General features: G+C 37.4%; 1 protein-coding gene across 1 annotated transcript in view; it reads right to left on the bottom strand.

The window, feature by feature from the left end:
• Positions 1-1,554: 1,554 nt before the first annotated feature.
• Positions 1,555-26,993, bottom strand: part of NAA25 (N-alpha-acetyltransferase 25, NatB auxiliary subunit) — a 71,062-nt gene continuing 45,623 nt past the window's right edge. The window contains exons 16-24 of the mRNA XM_061169212.1: positions 24,755-24,906; positions 24,095-24,220; positions 19,497-19,740; positions 18,946-19,069; positions 17,468-17,533; positions 15,434-15,531; positions 13,547-13,657; positions 8,221-8,367; positions 1,555-2,530 (exon numbers count right to left, since the gene is read on the bottom strand). Of these exons, the coding sequence (XP_061025195.1) occupies positions 2,408-2,530; positions 8,221-8,367; positions 13,547-13,657; positions 15,434-15,531; positions 17,468-17,533; positions 18,946-19,069; positions 19,497-19,740; positions 24,095-24,220; positions 24,755-24,906 (1,191 nt within the window). The 3' untranslated portion in view covers positions 1,555-2,407. The remainder of the gene's footprint in view (positions 2,531-8,220; positions 8,368-13,546; positions 13,658-15,433; positions 15,532-17,467; positions 17,534-18,945; positions 19,070-19,496; positions 19,741-24,094; positions 24,221-24,754; positions 24,907-26,993) is intronic.

Raw genomic sequence — 26,993 nt, forward strand, 5'->3', positions numbered from 1 at the left:
AAAAACAAAACAAAAAACCCACACAAACTAAAAACAGCAGCAGCAGCAGCAATGAGTTATTTGGGAATTCTCTTCAAATACCAATTACATACAATTGCTGGAGAGGGTGCTTTTTACTCATGTAAGAATATATGTGTGTATATATATATATATATATATTTTTTAACTGTACACAATTTATAGTGCATGACAATTTCCAAAAGAACAGATCAATAAAAGATATTGGCCATTTCTGCATAATTTCATTCTTTTTACAATTATCTCAAAATGTAAGAGGTTGGATCTAATTGAAATGCTACATTTAGTAGGGAAATCAACATGTAACAAAGGAAGCATAACCCCAACGTAACATTATCTGTCACTAAAACCAGTAGAGGACCCAGATGCCCCTAGGCAAGAGACTAGGTAGGTAGACCACTGGAGTCACACACTGTCCCTGAGGACCAAGGCCAGACCACTGAGCACACATATGCTAGAATGATCACTGTCAGTTAATAGACTTGTTTTAAAGAACATTTCTATTTCTATGTATAGTATTTTTGGGTATTCAAAGAAACATCATTTCAAGAACACATGCCATACACACATACTCCCAACCCCATACACAAAGTTCCATCTAAATAGACCATAGTTTTATGAAATTATGATGTTATTAAGTTAGATTCAGAATCAATCAGAATTTTTAATTCATCTTGTTCAAGGCAGTTCTTTTCTTTTGGGATGGCGTATGACAGTTGTGGCTACCAATTAACATCAAAACTTTTTTTTAAATTACTGAATAGACTAGGATTTCCAACAAGTCTTATTTTGACCAGGTAATTCAGTAATTTTCAAAAAAGTTTCCCTACAAGTTGAGACAGTTATTAATCACCCCACCAAATTGTGAATCTAAGAAAGTCAAAATGATAGGGACAAAATGCAATTGCTTTGCATACAGAGGTTTTCCAAGCTCTTTTTTGGTTGCTTTTAAAAGAAAGAAGTATCACATTTCACTGGAGAAGTGAGTTGGAAAGGACCTTGAAGGTCTTCAAGACCAATCCTCCATCAGATACTTGAATTTCCTCATCAAATTCATTTCTTTGCTTTTCAGAATTACTAACTTTAACGGTATTTGGGTAACAAAGACCAAAAACAGAGGCACAGATTCCAACACAAAAAAGTTACCAAAGCAGTTGTATAAAATGTGTAACATTTTCAAGAGCAATGTTTATCTTTTCTGTCAAACCAACCTCTGAAGCCACAGTCTTGGGGAGCTCCAGATGAACAACGTAAATACCATCCTGGTAATAATTCTCAAGTTTGAAAAAAGTAAACTGAACCTCAAGCCCAATTGATAACATTTCTTTTGCCAGCCTAAATCTTAAAACCTAGGTTAAATCCATATTAATATACATTCCTTCCTTTCTTCCTTCCCAAACCTCCCACTTAAAAAACACTAAAGTATTAAATCTTTCAAGCATATATACATGTATATACATTTACATATACATGTATATATGGTTGAAAATATACGTATATATGTAAAAGCATATACATATATATATAGCTCACAAAACCAACGACACTGGTATTAGACTTGCCTGCATAAATTATGTACACCTCTCTTCTTTAAAACAGTGATTCCCATCTTTCGCAAATAGACGAAAGACAGCAAGCTAGTCCTCAGCAGGCTTGTAAGTGGTCTGCACTACTTTCCCCTCCAAACAGCTGTAAGGTAACAAAAGGCTACTTCTGATTTAACTCTCACAGGAGCTAGGATGGGGATGTCTCGGCCATTGGGATTATTAAGCTGAAAAACGACAGCCTGTGGGCATCTGAGTGATGTCCTTCAGTGGCAGGTGCTTATGCCAAATTTCATCTGAGGCCCTTTGGGTACCTGCCTTGGGTTCTGTGGGAGCCAAGCATTTGAGGAAGCCTCAAAACTAAACTGCTAATGTGGAAAGAGGGCCTGCTCCCAATCATGGTCCCCCTCTTCTTCTGCTTTCTGATTCCTAAGGCTCAAGGACCAGACCAAAACACGCACTGATATAATGGTAGGGCCATTCAGCTGCTCTGAGGTCAATGCTTTATGCTTAATTTCTATTGCTGCTTTCCCCCCACCCCACCAGATGTTTCCGGTGATAGAAGGGAAGAAGAAGAGTGGGGTTCTCTTGTGGCTGCCATATGCATATGAACATGTATAAAAAGTGGTCAAACCCAGACGAGGGTCCTGCTTCCGGTTTATATACAATAATTTAATCAGTTGTATACATTTAATACCTAAAAAATTAATTCACGATCAAAGTCCTTCATGCATTTTATGAGGAAGTTCTGGATTAAAATGATGGTCAACCAGATGTAGCTTTTGCCTGGGAAGATGATGTCATTTTCTGTTGTAGAGTCATCAGTGCTTGTGGTTCACACTAACTTAAATTTTTAGTTTCTTTGTAGTCTCAAGTCTTTTTTTCAGCAGCTCCCCAATTTCCAGAAGTGAGTGCAGGTAACTGCTCTGTACCTTCCCTTGTACAGTCTTTGAAAATTTTCTCTCTTCCTACAAAGGAAACAAGAATTAGTGGTCTTGCTCAGAAAGCATTCCCCCAGATAAGAGATCCTCAGGTGTAAGTTAAAATTACCACTACCTCTGGTCTCACTGCAAGCTCTATCAGAATAGAGTGGGTCATTTTCAATTTCATTAAATGCAAAGATGGCTAAGCTCATCACAGATGTATATTTTTCCATGTGACTTTTCACTGAGACCCCTGTTGCTTTAGCATTACCAATCTTTCAAGTAACCTTTGTTATAAATTATATCAAGTTGGAAAAGCGAGATTTCTGATTTCTAGTTTTCATCAAGAAAAAAAGTTAGAAAATTATTACTAAGTACTTCAGCCATAAAATCACTACTATTTTGTTATGAGCTGTACAAAGTGGAAAAATTGAGATTTCTTATTATTAGTTTCATCGGAAAAAAAGTAGAAATTTATTATTAATTTAGACTTATCACAGCCACTTTTTAAAGGCATCAAATTTACCAGTATCATCTTTTCTAGTTACAATATTGACAGGCCTCCCTCCATATTGACAAAGTCCACGATCGTGTTCCAGAGGCCAAACAACTAAAAAAGACCAGTTTTCCTAAGGCTGCTCAAGTATGTGAGTTAAATATTTGCTGCACGTTTGACCTGTGGTAGAAAGCACAAAAAATAAAGGGGATGGAGTGTTCAAACACAGCAAGAAGGTTGCCTGAAAACTGGTTAGCTTTACCTGAAGTTGGCAGTACTTTAAAGCCCAAAAGAAACCAGATAAGCACACTTTATGACCCAACAAGTGCATAAAAAGGTATGTACACAAATACATTTCATTCAGTACTATATGTAAAAGCAAATGTACAGAAACAACCTAAAAATATGTCCAATGGCTGTGGTACATTCATATTTTGAACACTATACAGTTGTTTAAAAGAACAAGATTGATCTAGATGCATTAGCCTGAACAGAACTCTTGAATATTGGTTGAGTGAAAAAAACCATGCTTTTGAATAAAATAAAGTGTATATAATTTACTTTAAAAACACCTAACAGATGTTAGAGTACATTATAAAGTTACATTAAGACCAGATGGTGTTTTTAAGAAAGGGTGGGGAGGGGGACACTTCCCTGGTGGTCCAGTGGATAAGACTCCGTGCTCCCAATGCAGGTGGCCCAGGTTCGATCCCTAGTCGGGAACTAGATCCCACATGCATGCCACAACTAAGAGTTCGAATGCCACAACTATGAGCCCACATGCTGCAACTAAAAGATCCCACATGCTACAACAAAGACCTGGTGCAACCAAAATAAATAAATATTTTAAAAAGGAGGGGGGGGTGTCTTGGCATACAACCAGTTTCAGTGGATACCGCTAGGGAAGAGGAAAGGGGACCAGGACTAGAGGTAGTACTCCAGAGGCCTTGTTCATAGTGTTTCAAGTTTAGAAAGAAAGGAAGGAAGGAAAGAAAAAAGTGAACCTAATGTAAATGGAACTGAAGTTGGTTTTTTTTCTTTTTTTTTTTTAAACCCAAAAGAAAGTACTGAGCACTACATGGATCCAATATTTGGTGGCCGGTGCTGCTCAGTATGTTATATGTATCATGACTTTAACAAAATAAGGCAATATAAAGCCATTATTGTTTTGTTTAATCTTCACTACAACCCTATGAAGTAGGTATTATTGTATCCGAGCAGGGCACTATGGGGCCTTCCTGGGACAGGCCTTCGCCCATATCCTCTGCTTTAGCTCTTCTCTGAAGTACCTAGATAACAGTATTTGATGCAAATTTCCTGAATTGTTTTGCAGATGTGAAATCAATCCCCCCACCAAATGGAAGATGTTAACTACTTGATGACCATGAGCACATAGCCCCAGGCCTCCTGGAGCCTAAGGACTGATAAAGTTAACCCCTGTGACACCACCCTGTTACCCCATCATCAGCCAATCAGAGAACTGTGCACGATCTGATCACACACCCTGCGACCCTCCTCCCTCACCTGGCTTTTAAAAATGCTTTGCTGAAACCCTTCAGGGAGTTCTGGGCTTTTAGGGCATGAGCCACCCATCTCCTTGCATGGCCTTGCAATAAACCTTTCTCTGCTCCAAACTCCAACGTTTCAGTTTGTTTGGGCTCACTGTGCACTGGGCACGCGAGCTTGCATTAACATTATTATGATTTCCATTTTACAAATAAAGAAATTGAGGCCCAAAGAGGTTAAGCGACTTTTCCAAGGTCAAAAGATGAAGACAGAATCAGGGCTTGGAAAATCTAGAAAGTAGCCCAGAGTTAAGGATAACCTCTAGAATAATCAAAATGAGAAATCTTATTCCTCATTTCAGGAGGCAGATAGATCTTTCAACAAGAACAACCACTCAATCCTCTTGACAACAGCAGGGCTGCTATGCCTGTCACCTTTGTATCCAACAGTCCTTCCCACATACCATTGAGGCCGGAGATAGATGGGCTCCAGGCTAGGCATTTACAACTGGCCTCCTGTTCACACCTCACGGGGTGAGAAGATGAGCTCCAGGCCTGACATTCATTACCAGTCCCTGTTTACATTTCCTGAAGCAAGAGACAAACGGGCTGCAGGACTACATGTTTATGACTGGACTCCTGTCTATATTTCGAGATGTGCACCTCAATATAAAAACCAGCAACAGGAACAGGGTAAATAACCTTGCCTTTTTATGGCAGGGACAGAGTGGGACTAAACCCTATTAAATGATCCAGAGGTCACACACTTCCCATCCTTGGGGCAAGGGAAACACTACGCATGCGCAAAAGCCTACACAGCGTCAAAAAGGCAGGCGATGCCAGACCATAGTAAGTCCTGCCGTCTCCTCCCAGAGGCCTTTGCAGTGGGATCCATCTTAACTTAAGGGTGCGTGCGCACCCAGGGGAGGGTCCAGAAACAAATTAGCCCTGGGGTCAAAACAATACAACTGGCCAAAAAGAAGACAAAGACCCGGAAGACTGACACCTTATAAAGGATTTAAACTTCCCAAAGGCGCGACTCTCTGAGTTCGTCTTTCCGCATGTACTTTACTTTTCCAATAAACTTTTTACTTTTCTTTACCTTCTGCCTCCTTGCCTGAATTCTTTCTTGCCAAGGCACGTAAGGACTAGGGCCCCAGGCCCTAGCTGCTGGCCCCTGCGGTCCAGTGGTTAGGACTCCCAGTCTGGGAACTAAGATCTTGCTTCCTGCTACTGCTCACTGCTGCTTGCTGCAAGCTGCCGCTTACTGCTGCCTGCGTCCGAAATCACCATGGGCTCTGGCTCTGCCAAATGACTCATGGTGCACCACACAATTCACTTTCCTGCCTCTGTGCTGTTGTCTGTGCCTCCTCCTGCTTGGGATTCCTTTCCTCCATTCCTGTCTGCCTGGTGAAAATTTATTAATCCTCAAATGTCCCCTTTCCAGTGAGACTCTTTTTGACTCACTCAGATTTTTGTGCCTATATCGTATCTCCAATTTAGTAATTTGTATGCATCGCTCTACTCTACAGCCAGGTCTTTGATCATTATATTTCTACAAGCTTTAAGCTCAACAATAGTGAGCTCAATAAATTTATATCTACTTATTGAAAATCTCAAAGATGTCCAGCAAAGCCCAACCACATGAAGCAATGTGACATCTGTCCAAGTGTGCAATCCTTAAGATTTTAAAAAATAGGTACTATAATTTCGAGTTCTTACTTTTCTATACTATTCACAAAAGGGGATGGGAGTTTAGAGCACAGAATGAGTTTGCATTTAACCTAAAAAGTCAAAAGTTAAACAGCTCCAAATCTACTACTATGAATTACCAGATCTCTTTATAGGTAAAAGGGGTCCAAAAGGACTAGCAAGGACCTTTTGGCATGCATGTGGGGGAAGAAGGCAGATTCCTGCCTGGGATGTACCAGTTTCACAAGGATTTAATTACTAGGCCTTTACTGGGTAACCAAGTACCTGGAAGTCATAAAGGCTAATGGCAGACACAAATGTGTTAAGGGGATAGAGAAGAGGGAGAGGTAGAGGTGGTTCTGGATGGTGGGACTGGGACTCATTTGGGGCTGGCAACTGGGAGGTTTCTATTTTTTTTAATATTCTATATTTCTATTTTCTAATTCTCTTGTAACAAGCATACATTTTTGTCTGTAAAGAAACAGTGAAACACTACAGAGCAGTTAAAAGGAACAAGGTAGATAAGTTACTTATATGTAATGATCTCCTAGAGACTAAACACAAAAACAAGAGACTAAACAATATGTATCATATGCTATCATTTGTGTTTAAAGGCAAGATGTGGGGGGGAGGGGCACGGTCATAACGTACTTGTAAATGGGTTCTCTAACTCAGGAAGATTACACAAGAAATCATTGATAATAAGCAGTTCCTTCTAAAAAGGGAACTAGGGAATCGGTTAGAATGGAAAGGAGACATTTCACTGGATATTCTTTCTTTACTCTTTGAATTTTTTTTTTTTACCATGTACATATTTTACTTCCCAAAACAATGTAAGGCTTAAAAAAAGGAAGACAAAAATACTAAAGAATTAATAATCCATCAATCAGTACCTCTAATTACCACTGAAGTCTATATTCATTCTAATGTACGTAAGAAAACTGTTGAATATATAGCTTAACTGGCTAAAACCAAACTTCTAGCCAACACTTGTCTGCTTTCTTTAATCAGTCTTTGGAAATGTTAAATGTTCTGAGCCCTTTCCCACAGTAAGCCCTTTTTTCAAAGCTCTAACATGTTGACATTTTACAAAAGAGGGGCTTACAACCTTTTAAAGCTGGTGTGCCAAGCAAGATTCCATTCACTCCCTTCCCTAGAAGGGCCTGGGTGGAGGTCTTAGGCTAGGATGATGCCTGCCCTCAGATTGCTGGATGAGCTTCCTCATCAGCAGAGGCTTAGGTCAGACAAACTACTCAAGGAAAGCATTTCCTCACGATCGGAGTTTCATCACTGGAACAACTAGCCAGGATCAGGTGGCTCCACCATGGCTCTTCTGGCTCCTATCAAAATCCTAAACCTACTCCAAGCTGGTGCATGTTAACTCACCTGACACCATTTGTTTGTTTTATTTAACTAACTTTTTAAAAAGAATCCACATTTTTTAAAGTGAGACTTTATCAGGGATTTTGCTAGCAGAATTTTAAGAAACTAGCCTAAAATAATGATCAGGAGAAAACTGACTAGTACCTTTGATTCCATACTTGTTTCCATTCCTTTTTTGCTGGCTTGCTCTGGCCTCATTATTACTGACATAATTAGTTCTGATGTCCAGCATCTTTCCTTTTCCATGTGATAATTGCTGGGCTGGCAAAGAAACCAGCCAATCCAACAGCAGGTAAGTTCTCAGTCAAGGAGATTGTCCCTGAATCTCAAAAGTATGGCTGGTTTCCTATGGTGCTCAAAACAGGGACAATACTAATTCTACTCCTCAACAATTCATCAGTTGTTTTCACAGTAAAAGAACACCCCCAAAAATGTATTCAAAGGTGGAAAGCGGGAGGGGGGATGAAGGGGGAGGAGACACCACCACCACAAAGACCACAGCAAAAAACCAGTGCCAGGCACCTTCTAATCACAAGTCCCATAGGAGAGAATAATGAATTGAAAATTAACTTGTCCCTGTGATAACCATAAGAACACTTGAATATCTATATATAACTTATTGCTGATCAACTATAGTCTCTTACCATGCAGTCTCTTACCAGTGAGAGGGAAGTGTCTTCTAAAATAAGATCTTCAAGTTTAAGTGCAATTAGATGTGCTTCAAGTCCTTTAATATGATCCACAACATTCGAAATTAAAGTCTGAAGCCCAGTAACATAGTCTTGGAAACTGGTAAAGACAGGTGGCTGGAAAAAAAGATTTTTAAAAAGTTGAAAGATTATCAAACATATTTCTCCCATGCTATATCACATAAGATATACTAATTTCATGCTATAGCAGTACTTAATTCTATTAATAGTAACAGGATGGGACTTCCCTGGAGATCCAGTGGTTAAGACTCCGCACTTCCTCAGCAGGGGGCGCGGGTTCAATCCCTGGTTGGGGAAATAAGATCCCACATGGTGTGTGGTGTGGTCCCCACAAAAAAAAATAGTAACAAGGATAGATATAGTTTTGGATATTAAAAGAGTCTCTCAAACCAAGGTAAATTTAATAGCCACCAAATGCTAACTCAGTAATGATGACTTTTTTCCAGTGTGGTTTTATTTCACTCTGGGGAAGTGGAGGTGAAAAAAAGAATAAAAAATCTTAGTTGGTCATTATTCAACTTCAGGTTGGGAATCTCCTAGAACACTAAAGGAGATGAGAAGAACCAAGACTTCATTTCTTCTCTTTATGTCTTTGAGATTTCCTGTAATGTTAATAACAGAAACAGAAATTCTAAATTCTAATGGAAAAAATGATGGGTGACAACAATCAAGAAAATTCTGAAAAAGAGCCATTAAGGGGAACTTGCCCTAATAGATATTAGAGTATATTATAAAGTTACATTAAATCCAGATGGGACTGGTATATAAGTAAATTGACAAAGACTGAAAGGACACAAATCCCAAGATAGAGCAAAGAATATAAAGGAATTTAAATGGTGACCTTTCAAAACAGTGGTTTTCAAGTGGATGAATGGTACTGAATAGCTAGCTAGACATATTGTGAAATATAAAATAAATAAAATAATAAATAACAAAATAAATTCCAGACAGATTTAAATACTTAAATTTTTTAAAAAAATCCATCGAAGCACCAGAAGAGGATTTAGGTAGTGGCTTTTGCGATCATAAATTGAAAAGGTCTTTCTAAACATAATACTAACCTAAGAACAGTTAAAAAAAAATCTTGGGGGAGGGGCAATAGGTGGGTGGGGGAGTGGGAGGTACAAACTACTGGGTTAAGATAGGCTCAAGGACGTATTGTACAACATGGGGCATATAGCCAATATTTTGTAATATCTGTAAATGGAAAGTAACCTTTAAAAATTGTACAAAAACTAAAAAAAAAATTTTAAATCACCATACATTTGGAAATTATTGAATAGCACCTAAACAAAACAATGGTCAAAGAATAAATCACAAGTATTAGAAAAAAATGTTTGCTATGTCAGATGAAGATATGAAGTACCAAATTTGTGGGATAAACATAAAGTGGTGATTAGCAGCAAATTTGGCGTCCAAATCCCATTAGAAAAAGGATAAAACCATGAAACCAATGATCTAAGCATTAATTCAAAGGAGTTAGGCATGAAAAAAAATCTTATTTTTTAAAAGTTACTATATTGACAAAAAAAAAATCACTCAAGTTAAAAGACATGTCAAACTGAAAAAAAACTGCATCATATATGAAAGAGGATTATGTTAACACTACTATGTTAAGAGTCCAATAGCTCAAAACATATCAATGGAAAAAATACTACTACCACAATAGGAAACTTGGGCAAAGACAGAAACAGAAAATATATCAAAGAAATCCCAGCAGTGATACAATTTAAAAAACAGATAAACACAAGAAACCTAGCCAATCAACTAGTAAGGCCAGCTTTTCACTCAAGAAGTCTTCTTTGAAGGTGCAACATCAATAGAATTTTTTTAACGCAAATTGGAAAAAGGAGAGTACCAATGTTTGCCTATCAAATGGGTAAGGATACAGACACACCACACCACTGGGGAATGTAAAAACAGGTATCTCCAGCTTTTTGAAAGTTCGCTTTACGCCACTTAGCTTTCATGAAAGACCTACATTAGTACCTGTTTTGGCTAACCAAAAGAAATCCAAAAAGGATTTTCGCTTTCACAGGAAAAAGAAGGTGAAAAGCGTTTGCAGCAAGCTGTTACAGAAGCAGCGCACACCCTGAGCAGCAATAGTGGCACCGGAAGTGCCACTCAACATCAAGCCGCCACAGCAGTGAACTATGTCTGTAACCATCTGTGCTTTATCTCAATTTACTTTGTGCATCCATTAGCAAGATGTGTCCTAAGGTAATTGCTTCTTCCCCTTATGCCACCTGGGCTTATGAAAGGTTTCAAAGGAATGCTATACTTCTGGATAGCAGGGGAAACCTGTATACATAGTAATGTCAGATCTAAGAGATAGCCTAAGGAAATCATATTATAAATTCATCTTGTGTTTGTCCATATTTTAATAGCAGCACTATTTATAATATTAAAAGAAAATCAGAACCAACTAAACATTCAACAATGGGAATAAGTTATGGTATATTAACATAACAGGATAGTACATAACCATTAAAAGTAATGAGATACATCTATATTTGCTGAAATGAAGAGATGTCTAAGATACGCTATTAAGTGAAAACAAAAACAAATAGCAAAGTTGCAGAACTTTCTATAGAGCATGATTCTGGTTTGTATGCAGTGGCTATCTCTGTTTGCTGGGAAAACGGGTGATCTTCACTTTATTCATATATTTAGGTTACACTGACAATCAGAAAAATAGGCGGCTATTCTCATTTTTGGAAATTAGAAAAGCAATAACTACAAAAACTCTCACAAAATCCAAATACCAAAAGCTATTTGACAAGTACTAGGAGTGTAGGTTTTCATTAGAAGAGAAAGTAATCATGCAACTCTGATCAATTCTTTCAAACTTTGCACTCATGATCTGTTAAATTATCTTGAACAAACTGAAGGAGAGAAATGAAGGAATGGCAACACCCAGGACAAGTGTCAAATCTAAAAAATTCCTGAATTGTTACTGAATTGTGCAGGAAGTTAGTATTACTAATAAAACCATCAACATTTTCAAACGACAATGGTTACTATATTCCTATAGTGAACAAAAATCTTCCATTAATAATAATAAGATAAATTCAAACATTAACAAAACAGCATGCCATTAGAGAATAAATCCTAAACATCTTTCCTTATGAAAAGGATATAAATTATGTTAATGTTTTACACATGCAAAAATTAAATCAATTAAGATGGGAGGAAACTCCAAAATTGAATACAAACAGAAATAGATGAATCTTATTTACATCACACTAATAATATAATCTGAGTTTTTAATTCCACTGCTTTTACAGAGTACCTCACTGTCTACATTCACTGGAACACAGTCTAAGGACAAAAAAGAAATGCAAAAATTTGAACTTTATTTAGTGGGTTTGTTATTGGAACTGGTAGTGGAACCAATGTACTAATTCCAAAACTATTTAGTATTTATTGTAAAACAGCAAATGAATAAATATATTGATGCTGTTGGGAACCATGGTTCTTACTCTGAAAAGAAAACTACAAATATGGAATGAGGGAAGGAATGGAAAGAAGAACATTGATATTGGACTAAAACTGGAGGTATCAGTAAGAATTAATTATTTAAAACTGTGTGTGTGCGTGTGTGTGTGTGTGTGTAAATAAATTTCCTGTCTCTCTTCACGGACATGAACTAGAAACAGTAAAACCCTAATAGCAATTAGTATACCTAACAACTAGATCTTGGTATTTTGAATACCATTCCCCGTAAAGGAACCAGGGCTCATTGAAAAAAATGTCTGATTTCAGTTGAGTGGGTGAGTACAAAGTGCTTGGAGCATTTTTGTTGTTTCAGACAGTAAGGGCTCAAAGACCAATGATGTTTAAGGACGGGAACCAGCTTAAAGTGGCTCCCATTAGCCAAATCTGTGCATCCAAAAGAAAATGATGATAATGGTTTACAAGGTAAATTTAAAAAAGAATGAGTCCACAGTGACACTAAAATAGTGATATTAAAAATATACAGCTCGGGCTTCCCTGGTGGCACAGTGGTTGAGAGTCTGCCTGCCAATGCAGGGGACACGGGTTCGAGCCCTGGTCTGGGAGGATCCCACATGCCGCGGAGCAACTAAGCCCGTGAGCCACAGCTACTGAGCCTGCGCGTCTGAAGCCCGTGCTCCGCAACGGGAGAGGCCGCGACAGTGAGAGGCCTGCGCACCACGATGAAGAGTGGCCCCCGCTTGACGCAACTGGAGAAAGCCCTCGCACAGAAACGAAGACCCAATGCAGCCAAAAATAAATAAATATTTTTTTAAAAAAAGTTAAAAAAAATATATATATACAGCTCTATTTTACAGAATGCCAGTTAATAAATGATTGGTAGAATTTTTTTAAATCACCATTGTGGAACCACCAAAGAAATAAATGATTCATGCAAGTTAGACTAACAATGGATGTTAAAACCAGTGGGTGAAAGGCTGGTGGGGAACAGGATATTCAGAGTCTCAAAGCATCATCTCACAGATTAATTACACGGGGAGGGAAGACACTCTTACAATAAAGAAATCCAGCAGATACTTCCTTTATCAAATAATTAAATCTGAAATTATCAATAATGGGACATAACAACATTAGTGCCTCCTAATTTAATTGCTAAAAAGGACACAGCATCTATGTTTAACCTAAATCTACGGAAACAATTAGCCAAATCCAGACTGTGGGATAGTCTACCAAAAACCTAGCTAGACTTTTCAACAATAAAGACAAACAAAAGCAAGGAAGTACGCTTGATGAAAGAAAGGTACAGAGAAATGACAACTAAAAGCTGTGTCAGATCCTTAGTAGGATTCTAGTATTTTGAAAAAGACTATACGGGATGTAACTGGGATAACAGGGAAAAGGTTAATATGGACATTATAATATTATTGTTATCAATATTAAATATTTTGAGTGTGAAAATATCTTGAGTATTATGGTTTTGTAGGAGACTTCCCCTGTTCTACCCTGGTGTGTTAAGTATCACAGTCTGTACTTTTCTTTCAAATGATTCAACAAATGGGGGTGGGGGAGGTAGAGAATCAGAGAGAGAGAGAGAGAGATAAAGCAAATGTGGCAAATTGTTAACAAGTGGTGAATCTAGGTAAGGATGTCTGGGTGTCATTATACTAGTCTTTCAGCTTTTCTGCAGGTGTATTATTTTTTTAAAAAGCTGGGGAGAGAAAATGAATGCCTACTGGGTCCTCTTACAAAATGCAGGAAAACAGTGAAAAGAAAAGGCAGCATGCAGCCAGATTGTTACTTGTGTTTTCTCTGTTATTACCATGACGATGCTGGTTTCTTTTTTCTTCTTCTTCTTTTTCTGTAAATTTAATTTGTATGGTCGCAGGACACTCTCACAGTAACTGGACACCCAAAGGATAATAGAAATAGTCTGAAAGCGGAAAAATTGCAAATTCATCAATAAGGATTACACTCAAGATATCTATCAAGAACAAAGATTATGAACTAAACAAATTCTATGCAAACAGCTCTTCTATGCAAATCTCTTCAAGTTCTCTTGTAACTCTCCACTCTCTAATTTCTACAATCACCACATTGATCCAGGTCTTCTTCATCTCCTACTCAGAATACTGTCTTTATTCTTTCTTCTGGCTCTCCCAGCTCTAAACTCATCCTCTACTCCAGTGGTCCCCCTTCTTTTTGGCACCAGGGACCGGTTTTGTGGAAGACAATTTTTCCATGGACGGGGGGGATGGTTTGGGGATGATTCAGGCACATTATGTTTATTGTGCACTTTATTTCTATTATAATTACATTGTAATATATAATGAAATAATTCTACAACTCACCATAATGCAGAATCAGTGGGAGCCCTGAGCTTGTTTTCACTTGCTACTCACTGATAGGGTTTTGATATGAGTCTGCAAGCAATTGATTTATTATGGTCTCTGTGCAGTCAAACCTCTCTGCTAATGATAATCTGTATTTGCAGCCACTCCCCAGTGCTAGTATCACTGCCTCAGCTCCACCTCAGATCATCAGGCATTAGATTCTCATAAGGAGCACGCAACCTAGATCCCTCACATGCGCAGTTCACAGTAGGGTTTGCGCTCCTATGAGAATCTAATGCCGCTGCTGATCTGACAGGAGGCAGAGCTCAGGCGGTAATGCAAGTGATGGGGAGCGGCTGTAAACACAGATGAAGCTTCGCTCACCTGCTGCTCACCTCCTGCTGTACAGCCCAGTTCCTAACAGTCTGTTAACAGACTGGTTAACAGTCCGTGGCCTGGGGGTTCAGGACACCTGCTCTACTCAGTCCAATTTTCTTTCACTTCCTTGCAGGAGATGGGGATCCATTAACATCCTTTTCACTGAAGTGAAAAGTCCAAATTCCTAGGTATGGAATCCAAAGGTTCTGTAAAATATGCCTCTCCCCACCCACCTCTCCATCCAGGTAAGATACTGCCTCACCTGCAAACCTTAAATTGTATATGAAGAAATCTCCCCAGTTGGTCAGCACATATTCTCCTTTGAATTAAGTTAGGTGTTTACACGTCTTCACCTATGCTACAGTGTATTCATGTACATATATACATGCAATTATTTCTCATTCACTCATTAAGTATCTTTTAGGCACTTAAAATGTCACCAAAACAGAGAATATTGCCTTCAGGAAGCTTACAGACTAGTAGAAAAAGAAAGTAAATAAACATGTGACAAAATAAACGGAAAAAAGATAATGGATTATGAGTGTTTGTGATCCTCTTCTTTCTCTCTCTGGCTAAAAGAAAACAAGTGTTTTGCTACATCAGCTCCTGGATTCTCCTTCATAATGCAGAATCTCAGCAATTAGTGAACAGCAGCAACAAATTTAGAAAGCTGGCAGAATTAACTTAAACTACATAATAGTTGAGTCAAAAAGGAAAATGAACAGAAGAGAGCTAGATTTGCAGTGAATCTGAGGAATCTTTAGAGATTTGTAAAGCAAATTTCAAGAAGTTTTACCCTAGCATTATGAATGAAATTCTCCCGATATCCTTGGAAGGAATTAGTTCAGAAAATTGAAATTGCTTTTCAATTAACAAAAGGTGGGAGTGAGGGGTTAAATTACAGGCATAAGGTGTCTATTACCTGTTCATTTTTGAAAAATTAATCTTGCATACAATTAAGGAAAATTGAGTTTTTCACAAAGAGAACAAAAACATACCTCAACCAAGAAGACTAGATTTTCTAAAAGAGTAGGATGTGTTTTCAAGTTACCATCTTTAACTTCTAAAAGATCACCTTTACATTTACTGAAGACATCTGAAAACAGAAAAATATTTTATGGTTTTATTCAGCTTTTGTTTCAATGTTATTTTTAGGAACACAATGCACAATCTAATAAAGAATAAGCAAATATAAAGATTTAATCCAGAAAGCTCCCCCACCCCAATGAAACAAACACCAAAGAATATCTATTTTAAGCTCTTTATTTATTTTTTTTAAGTTTATTTATTTTATTATTTTATTTTATTTATTTATTGTTTTTGGCTGCACTGGGTCTTTGTTGCTGCCCGCAGGCTTTCTCTAGTTGTGGCGAGCGGGGACTACTCTTCGTTGCGGTGCGCAGGCTTGTCATTGCAGTGGCTTCTCTTGTTGTGGAGCACAGACTCTAGGCACGCGGGTTTCAGTAGTTGTGGCACGTGGGCTCAGTAGTTGTGGCTCGTGGGCCCTAGAGCGCAGGCTCAGCAGTTGTGGCTCACGGGCTTAGCTGCTCCGCGGCATGTGGGATCTTCCTGGACCAGGGCTTGAACCTGGGTCCCCTGCATTGGCAGGCAGACTCCCAACCATTGTGCCACCAGGGAAGCCCTATTTTAAGCTCTTTAAAAAGCCACATGACTACTGCTCTATTGTCTTCAAAACATAAAAGGCAGACTTATAAATTATATATTCTAGGGTCTAAACACCAGCTACGGGGACTTCCCTGGTGGTCCAGTGGTTAAGACTCCACGCTTCCAGTGCAGGTGGCCTGGGTTAATCCATGGTCAGGGAACTAGATCCCACATGCATGCCGCAATTAAGAGTTCACATGCCACAACTAAGGAAGCCCACATGCTGCAACTAAGGAGCCTGCGAGCCGCAACTAAGGAGGCTGCCTGCCGCAACTAAGACCCAGCGCGACCAAATAAATAAATAATTTAAAAAATAAATAAATAAAATAAAATATGGGATAACTGTTTAAAAAATAAATAAACACCAGCTACGCCTTTCCACAGATAGGCCATTGGCACAATAAAAATAAGACTTCAAGTGGATGGTTTAAAAGAACTTGTGCCATTATAGACTAAAAGACCAATGTGCATGGTAGAAATGAACCTTCATAACAAATACCAGGTTTATTCTCATAATCTTGATCATCTTTTAATTCTCAGTCTTCATTTGAGCAACAAAATAAAAGACTTTTTAGGCTCCTAAAAAGAAAGACACTTATAGATTTAAAATGCACAATAATCTACAATGGAAAAGAATCTGAAGCTGTACACCTGAAACTAACACAGTATTGTGAATCAACTATAGTTAAATAAAATAATAATAATTTTTTTAAGTATTTGAGAGAGTTAAAAGAAAACGCATATGTATATTCTTTACCAAATAATTTCATTGCTAGGAATTTAACTCCAAGGAAATACTCAAATAAGTACCCAAACAATTGTGTCCCAAGATATTTATGTCAGCATTGTTATGCATAATATATTATGTACTCAGAGCATATAAATAAATCTGGTACACTGATACAATACTGTGGAATATTATGCAGCCCTTAAAACAAATGGGGTGTATATATAACTGACATGGTAAAATGTCCAAGATAACAAACAATTAAAGCCAGAAAAGCATGTATTATACCCTTTCATATATTTTTTTAAAAAATCACTACTATGTATTTCCATGCACACATGTATGACTGTTTGGTGGTATGTAGAAAATACAGACTGCAAAGTGCCAACAGCACGTACCTACTTACCTCTGCAGGAATGGGGCTGGGAAGGGGAAAAGACCATACCCACTTGTGTACTGTTTTACAATAGGTGTCTACGACTTTTGTAATCAAAACTTTTTAAAGTTAGAAACAAAGTCTTTAAAAATACCAAAAAGTGTGCATTATTGTTTTTCAAAACCTCTTGCAAGTTTCTATGAAAAAATGAGCTATTGTCAGACAATCAGATACAATATGGGAATCCACAGTAAGACCACTTACCTTTTAACTGTTCTAGTAAAGACTTAAGACTATTCTCTACTCGCTCCTGGATCTCCATTGTATCCTCTAAAATTGAAACACAATGAAAAACTTTCAATTCAATTTTTAGTAAGATAAAGAAGCAAGACCAATACCTGGAAGCATAGGCAAGGACATTTTCTTTTCTCTTAAGACCCACAGGCCTCTAAATTCCATTACTGAGAGAAAGATGAAGGACAAGAAAAGGAGAAAAGGAAAGAGAAAGGGAAAGAAAAAAGGCAAAGAAAGGTATTAATTACCGTTCTGCCAAAAGCACTACTTAAGATTCTCTAGGAGGACCAGAGATCTACGTGTTTCAAATACTCTAAATGACAGGATCCACAAACCTTATGACTTGGGAAAAACAAAACACAAACAAAAAAACATGACCTATATGGTATTTGTGACTCTCGCTGGGTTGACAGTTTAGAAAAAAATCTTTCCTCTACAAAGTTTAGGCCTTCTTCTTTCTTTTTTTTAATATTTATTTATTTATTTTGGCCGCACCAGGTCTTTGTTGTGGCATGCGGGATCTTTAGTTGCAGCATGCAGACTTCTTAGTTGTGGCAATGCAAACTCTTAGTTGCGGCATGCATGCGGGATCTAGTTCCCCAACCAGGGATCAAACCCCGGCCCCCTGCATTGCGAGCGCAGAGTCTTACCCATTGGACCACCAGGGAAGTCCCTAGGCCTTAATTTTTAAGTAAAGAATTTAATCTGATACAAATGAAGTTACTTATAAAACAGAAACAGACTCATAGACATAGAAAACAAATTTATGGTTATCAAAGGGGAAAGGGGATGGGGGAGGGATAAATTAGGAGTTTGGGATTAGCAGATACAAACTACTATACATAAAACAGATAAACAACAAGGTCCTACTGTATAGCACAGGGAACTATATTCAATATCCTATCATAAACCAGAATGGAAAAGAATATGAAAATACATGTATATATATACAGGTATAACTGAATCACTTTGCTGTACACCAGAAACTAACATAACATTGTAATTCAACTACACTTCAATTTTAAAAAAATTTTTAAATGAATGAATGAAAAGAATTCAACTAGAAATCTAACAATATTTCAACAAATCAAGGATTTCTTCAACTTTTGGCCCTAAAAAATGATTTTAAATATGGAACAGACTTAAAACAAAAGTGGGAAAATGAGGGAAAGGGAGTGAGCGGCATTCAGAGGTGCGAGGGCAGGGTGTGGGGGGCGCAGCAGGGCGGATTAAAAAAAAAATATGGAACGGACTTAAGCTTCTAAACATTATTTTGTAAACTGTTTAATGGACTTTCTTGTAGAGCAAACCAGACATTCTAGAACAGCTTCCAGCTCCCATCTCCTCCAAATTTTTCCAAATATGTGAGGTTATAGATATTTTGTTGCATTTACTAAGTTTTCAGTGACAAAGACCCTGTAAATATACTCATGCAAGTATACACTTACCTAAACCATTGATGTCCAGCTCATAAATATCACTAACAAGATAAAAAGAGCTGGTCTGACACTGAGAACAGCCAGAATTAAAGAATCCAGCCATTCTGGTAGGTACAGGACCAAGGAAAGGATACTGGAAAGGAAAAAAAGTTCTTTAAATGTTCTTTAAATCCACTGAAATTTAAATTCATAAAATACAAAATGAGAAAACAAGGAACTGGATAAAAATCTATCTCCAAGATTAAGTTACAAAGCACTGATCAGCAAGCTAATAATAACCAAATCATTATGGTGAAAACAGAAATGCTGTATTAATTTGTTGACAGGTATTAAAAAGTTTACCATCACAAAAAAGCTATTTTGCTTTTCCTCACTATCCAATTTGGATATTAAGGAAGCCTCTGCAATTCCCCAAGTTTAAAAAGTTTGTCTTTTTCCTGTAGATGCCATAAAGTGGGACAAAATACTGTTCTTTACTACTCACTCATCCCCAATTCCTATTTTCAAAAAGACAGTCACATATTATTGCAGCTTTGATTATAAATACGCACTGATGATACCTGAATGTCCTTCTCAATAAATCGCTTTCCCGTCTCCAGGGCCACCTCCAGCTGTTGAAGGAGCAAACGGAAAATATCAATCCGGGAGGATACTCCATTCTCAGTGGTCTTCTCCGAATTCTCTGGCCCAACAGAATGGTTAAGACTTGGAAGTCCACTGATCAGCCTCAAGGTTAAGGAACGGATTCTTAACCACATTGTTTCCTCCTCCAAGGAAAATTTCTTATGTTCTTCAGAAACATCCCTTAAAAAGAAACATCCGCAAACCATCCATTTTACTCATGTTAACTTTAAAGCTTTCAAAGTTCACTTTCATCAGTCAAGATGCCTTTGAATGGTCCCAGCTTTCATTTAATAGCTGAATGATCTTGGACAAACCAAAACAGTCCAAGTCCCCATTTTGGTATCCAGAAAATGGGAAAGATAACCTACCTAACAGGTCGTTTTCATCTTACGTGAGATTCATTTTTCTGATGATAAAATACATAATATAAAAAATTCAAATGACAGAAAAGTAAAAAAATAAAAGGAAAACGGGCCCTGATAACCAAGAACCCACAATATTTTTTTTTTAACCACCAAAATGGTTTTATTTTTGACACTGCCAACATGCACAACAATGCATTACTTTGGTTTCCTTAAACATTACTTAAGTACGCATTAAGTGGTGAGGTGGATGGACCTAGAGTCTGTCATACAGAGTGAAGTCAGAAAGAGAAAAACAAATACCGTATGCTAACACATATATATGGAATCTAAGAAAAAAAAAAAAAAGGTCATGAAGAACCTAGGGGTAAGACGGGAATAAAGACACAGACCTACTAGAGAATGGACTTGAGGATATGGGGAGGGGGAAGGGTAAGCTGTGACAAAGTGAGAGAGTGGCATGGACATATATACACTACCAAACGTAAAATAGATAGCTAGTGGGAAGCAGCTACATAGCACAGGGAGATAAGCTCGGTGGTTTGTGACCACCTAGAAGGGTGGGATAGGGAGGGTGGGAGGGAGGGAGACGCAAGAGGGAAGAGATATGGGAACATATGTATATGTATAACTGATTCACTTGGTTATAAAGCAGAAACTAACACACCATTGTAAAGCAATTATACTCCAATAAAGATGTTAAAAAAAAAAAGAAATGTATGTTTACATTTAAGAAATGTAACACATTAAAAAACTCATCCATAAATAGAATTCTTTCTCAATATATTTTCCTGCTTTGTTTCACACATAAATAACATAATCTAGAAAGTCATAAATAAAACTATTAACTCTTATGACCTAAAAGTATATACAAATTTTGGAACTTGACAAGAATGTCCTTTTTCTGATTTTATATAAATAACAACATGCAGTATTTGCAATGTTTTTTAATTAAATGAATGACTTACAATAAAAACTTCTATTGTCTCCCAACCAGTTCTCCCTATAATAGACCTTCAGTGCACTTGGTAAAGATGTCATGTATTTAAAAAGTCAAAGTGGTCAAGAGACTAGATTTTTAAAATAGAACAGAAGGTTGCCATTAAATATTATTAAGCCTTATTAAAATCACTTCTGTTTGTCTGAAGAACAAAAAATGCTACCAAAGAGTATATGCTTGTACTATCTTTTTTTTTTTTTTTTTAATTTTTGGCTGCACCCCGCGGCATGTGGGATCTTAGTTCCCTGACCAGGGATCAAACCCGCACCCCCTGCATTGGAAGGTGGAGTCTTAACCACTGGACCGGATTTCCGGGGAAGTCCCTATACTATCATTTAAATGGAAGCTAACAAAGTCTTAAAAAATCAGATTAAATTTGTATTAGTCTTGGGAAAAATATTCCACTGAGATTCTGTTATAGGAACAGAATCCATGCTATCCTAAGTTTTCTAAAATTTATTTTGAACCATCACTTCGATTAGTTAAAACTTTCAGGGTAAAAATGACACATAAAAATGATCTTGGAAAGGCATATTTAGAATTCCTGATACAGAACACTTGATTATTTAGTTTTTGTTTAATGACTGGAAATCTTTATTCCTTCAGAAAATAATAACATTATTTGTTGAGTGATACCATCTATTTAGTGATTTACTAGATAACCACTCAAGGTATATTAAGTAAGCACTCAAATTATTTTTATGTAACAAAAGTAAAAAACACTTTTCATGTTGGAATTGTTTCATTATGCATTATTATTTTTAAGGCCGTGATTTACAGAGTATAAAAATTAGAAAGAAAAACATTCTCAATTAATATTCTCACTAAATCTAAATGATTCAAATGATAAATAATAGTAAGCTAAGCACTGTCACTACTTTTAAAATCTAAGTTTCTAAGTTTCATTTTTCAATCAATACAAATATGATCTGCTTCACACTATTAACTGCCAGTCAAACTTTGTGTAAAAAAACTAAATATTCTTTGTTAAAGAGCAGTTTACAACAAATGTTTTTCCATGCTCTTATAAAAAAAAAGATTCTGATATGCATAATGAATCTAAGTCAAAATCCACAAATGGTAGCCAAAATTGTCAACTTTCAGCCTAATACAAAATAAATCCAGTTATTTTGCATAAACAATTCAAAATTAAAGTTTATAACGGAAATGTCAACAAGTCATAACTACAACATTACTACTGATGGAGAACCCACGATATTAACATGCTTGGTATAGATCCTTTCAGACTTTTGCAATACGACGTACGAAAATGAACTACAAATATTTATGTAATATACTTTAAACAGATAAAATGGGTTCACAGTGTTTATACTATTTTGCAAACTGCATCTTTTTATGACAGTGTGTACAGAAAACAGTTAACATAGGGCTTGCCTGGTGGTGCAGTGGTTAAGAATCTGCCTGCCAATGCAAGGGACATGGGTTCGATCCCTGGCCCGGGAAGATCCCACATGCCACAGAGCAACTAAGCCTGTGCACCACAACTACTGAACCTGTGCTCTAGAGCCCGCGAGCCACAACTACTGAGCCTACGTGCCACAACTACTGAAGCCTGCTTGCCTAAAGCCCGTGCTCCGCAACAAGAGAAGCCACGACAGTGAGAAGCCTACTCACTGCAACAAAGAGTAGCCCCCACTCACCGCAACTAGAGAAAGCCCACACACAGCAACAAAGACCCAATACAGTCAAAAATAAAAACAAACGAATAAATAAATAAAAAATCCCCCCACCAAATATTCTTTTAAAAAAAAAAGTTAACATAGCAACCCTGAGGCTATTAGCTTCAGAAGGGCCTACTTGCAAGGTTGGCCCTTGCCTGATGTCTGGGAACCTAGCAGGCCAACCATTCCCTAAATGACAAGAGTGGCTCACCTGCCTAGATTGTTCGTACAAATTATGTGGTTAAGGGTGAACAGTGCTTTCCTTCTGGGAGTCTGAAATGTTGGTACAAGCTAGACTGAGGGTGCCTACATCACCAGCCGATGAAAACCTTGGGCACCAAATCTTTAATGGGCTTCTCTGGGCAGAAATATTGCACAGAAATACCACATTTTTTGCTGCTGGAGAAAGGAGCACACTCAGTATATTCCTTCGTAGGAGGGAGAGAACACCGGAAGTCTGTGCATGGAGTTTTCCAAACTCCACCTGTATGTCTTTCCCTTTGCTGATCCTGTCATGTATCCTTTTGTTATAAAAAAAACTTAGTTGTGAGTCCAACTACATGTAGAATCCCATGAGTCCTGGCAAATCACTGAATGTAGTCTTGGCAGCCCCCAAATTACAGCATATTCAGAACTACCTTGTATACATGTCTCTGCATACTTGTGCACTTATTCCTTAGTTTCCACTTTCCTAGAAGTGGTTCTGCTGAATTAAACGGTACACAGCCTTTTCAATCTTGATACATATAACTAAAATTCCCTATAGGAAGGTTATATAAAGTTTTACTGCCATGTAAACTCACAACAACCACTTTCCCATAACCTAGCTGAGAACAAGGATTAATCTTTTTTTATGTGATAGGTTAAATCTTCGTCTGATAGATTAAAATACAAATTTTTATTGCTGTAAAGTACATTTCTTTAATTTCCTATTAAACCCTTTGCCCCATTTGTTTTTCATTTATCTTCTTCTTATTGATTTATTGAGTTCTCTGTATATGTGAAGGATATTAATATATATGAAGAAATTTACCAATTTACCAATTCTCTGTATATGTGAAGGATATTAATATATATGAAGAAATTTACTAATTTACCAGATACCTCTAGAACTTGTTAACAAATTTACTTCTATATAGAAGACTAATATTTAGAGGTCAAATCCTTTGTTTCCAGATCTGATGTAATGCTGAGAAAGACTTTCCCAACCATTTAAAAATATTTTTTATATTTTCTTCTAAGTTTTAACATATAATCTTTAATCCATCTGGAATCCGTTTTCATGTATGCTGTGAAGGAGGAATTAACTTTTAGATTAACCAGTAATCCCAACATAGGGGTGAGGTTTTCTTCCTTTGGCTTACCTATATTTTCTGATCCCTACAATAAAAATGTTATTATATATACGTAATATATAATATAATATATAAAACTCTTAAATTCATCTTGATTCTTTAAAAATAAATTGCTTGGGGTTAAATTCAAGTTACCTGTCTTTTGGATCCCAGCTAAAGAAAACATTTAAGTCTCTGTTGTCTCGCAAGGCTTCCCATGGAATGTCATCTTCTTCTGGCCGAAGATTCATTGACTTTATACTTTCTGCTAAGCTGGTTGATCTGTGATAATGAAAATTTATTTAAGTATTATTCAATAATAAAATAGTCATGAAAACATGTTAGCCAGGACTTTGTTTTACTAGAAAGAGAGAAAAGGAAAGAGTGAAGGAAGAAAGGAAGGCTTTAATATTAGGAAGTAAAAGCTCATATAACGTGAAATACAACCAAGCACTGGTTCTGGCCTGCTACACAGCAAAAGAAAGGCATCTGGAGGCCCAACCAAAATAAAGTTCATCAGCATTAATTCCTGAAATCCCATGTTTGCAGGGTATGAGGAAGCTTGTAAACATAATATGGGCCAGGGACGATGACCACGGCCTAGTTGGTTTCCGTATGGAACCTGGGATGGTGCTGGCAGTACCCTATCATTCCCCATGACAGGTACCTTCCCTTTTCTTCCCTGTTCCCTCCTACATTTTTCTTTCCCATTTTTCTTTAGCTTAAGCCCGCTAATGACACCCATGAGGCCCATTAATGGCTCTCAGCATCTGATCTAATCTCTTAGTTCCTTATTAGCTCTTGTGCAATACTTACACATTTGCTTCAAGTAGAAGGTCTAACAACATCCGTTCAGTACGGACTTGTGCAAAATGAAGAGAATTATTCAGCCTGTTCCTAAAAGCGATAAACTCTGGGATCTTCTCAAATGCACCATATTTGTAAGCTTGAATAATATATTCTGAGGTCTGGGAAGGAAAGACATCACCTTGGTATAAACATTTCACACGTCAGGCAACGAAGACAAACCTTGCCAGACAAAACAAAACAACACTCAAACTAAAATTAAGATGTTGAATCTAATCTTTAAAGTTTTTGGTCACCAAATAGAATATCAGCTTTTAAAAATGATATTTTTCTTCTATCCTATACTGGAGTCAAATGTCTTCTTCACTAATATTACTACTAATAATATTTAGCTGCTGCTACCACCATGTAGACTTTCTCCTAGCAGTTATGTTCATTTCAACAGGACTGAAGGTTTTGTTATACCACATCAGTCAAGGTTTTGGTTAGTGCCATTGTGGAAGGGATATTACTCCATGTTTTTCTGCATCTAAGATAAACTTTGTTTTATACAAAGGTTCCCAAAACACCAGAATAATATAACCATCCCACCACCACCACAAATAAAAATTACTGTCCTTCAGAAAAAAGACAGGCTGCTCCTTGGTTTTGTTTACTTCTGAATAATATATCACAAACATAGGAATATGTGCATTGCATCAAGATAGAAGACACCAAACAAAAGACCTATAAAAATTCATGTCATCATCCATTCTGAGGACAGAAAATGCAAAAATGTTACCTGTCCATCCAAACAGGATGTTACCTGTCCATCCAAACAGGTAACAGGATGTTACCTGTCCATCCAAACTACTATGCTAGAAAATCCCATAACATATACCACATGTGCTTTAATTAGATTAATACATATATACAGAAGAAACATGAACAGAGGCAAGATAAAGAATCCTAAACAGAAATTCTGGCACAACAGAAGAAAATCTCAGGGAAGAACATTTCATGGGTGTGGGCCTACGCCATCAGGATCGGAAGTCAGAAGGGCACCCTTTTGGGCTAAGTAAAGTACTAAACTCAAAGTTGATGTCTGCCCCCAAAGATCCTTTCTAGAAAAGACAGTCTTTTTGCACAGCCTCAGTCAGCTCTGCCCCCATCTCCATTATGACCGAATAATTTGCCCAATAGGAAAATAGGCCAATAGTCAACAACATACCCTCTGATACACAGCCTCGCAGGGTTCATTTCAGGCCGCGGGATTGCGCCACGGGCGCTAATTCAACTGCATTCGATGCGGCTTTTAAACCCCCATGGGACACCTCGGCGAGCTGTTTGCCTGCAGTATCTGGAGAAATTAAAGACGGACGGACACAAGAAAATTAAAAAGATTACTTGTGATCCTGCAGGTTTAAAGAAGGACTATCTGAAAAAGCTCAAGTGTACCTTCTAGCTTGATTAAAGGGCAGTGATACGCTCAGTCAAGAAGAGGCCAGGATACCCTAAACACATATGCCTATCCAATGGCCTCTTGGTTTGGAAAACATAGCAAGGTTTACCATCAGCCCTTGCAATAGGACCTTACAGTTTGAAAAACACGGCTGGTTAGGAACATATGATCCAGCAACTAATCAGGATAAAAATTTGACTTTGGTGATTCCAATCAAATTTATTAATTACAGTTCCAAATATGCTATGACTAAAGGAAAGAACTCAGCCTTACCAAGTGTAGAGGAAGTTTTAACTTCTGAGTGGTCCATGGAATACCACTTTAGAAAAAAGGCAAGAGAAAAATAAGGGGCCACAAAAAAGGAATGCAGTCCTTTAACAAACTAAGAAGGCAACTATAGTTCTCTGGCTTCTTTTTTTAAGATAGTCCTCCTTTAATACTGCAGTAAAGTATCACTGCAGAGCTAGAAAAGGGCCTGGGCAGCTACCAATAGGACAGACTGAGGAAGCACCATGATTTGAAGAAACAACAACCTATTGGAACTGCAGGCAAAACTGGAAGCCATGGGTACTTTAAAGACTTCTGAATATCAGAGAATGTTGTCTGTACCCATTTCTACTCATTTATGCACCAATGAGGCTATTGAGATCCCATATGGATTCCTGAAATGAACCCTGGTCACTGTAAAAATTAGCGAAATACATGGACATCAAACCCTTGAATAATGATCTTCATGAATACCTAAAATAGACACTTGTAAAGGCAATTTTTTTTAAAAGTATGAACATGTAAGTTACTTTTGGAGAT

This window comes from Eubalaena glacialis, chromosome 15 (assembly GCF_028564815.1).
Source record: "Eubalaena glacialis isolate mEubGla1 chromosome 15, mEubGla1.1.hap2.+ XY, whole genome shotgun sequence".
Taxonomy (NCBI): Eukaryota; Metazoa; Chordata; class Mammalia; order Artiodactyla; family Balaenidae; genus Eubalaena; species Eubalaena glacialis.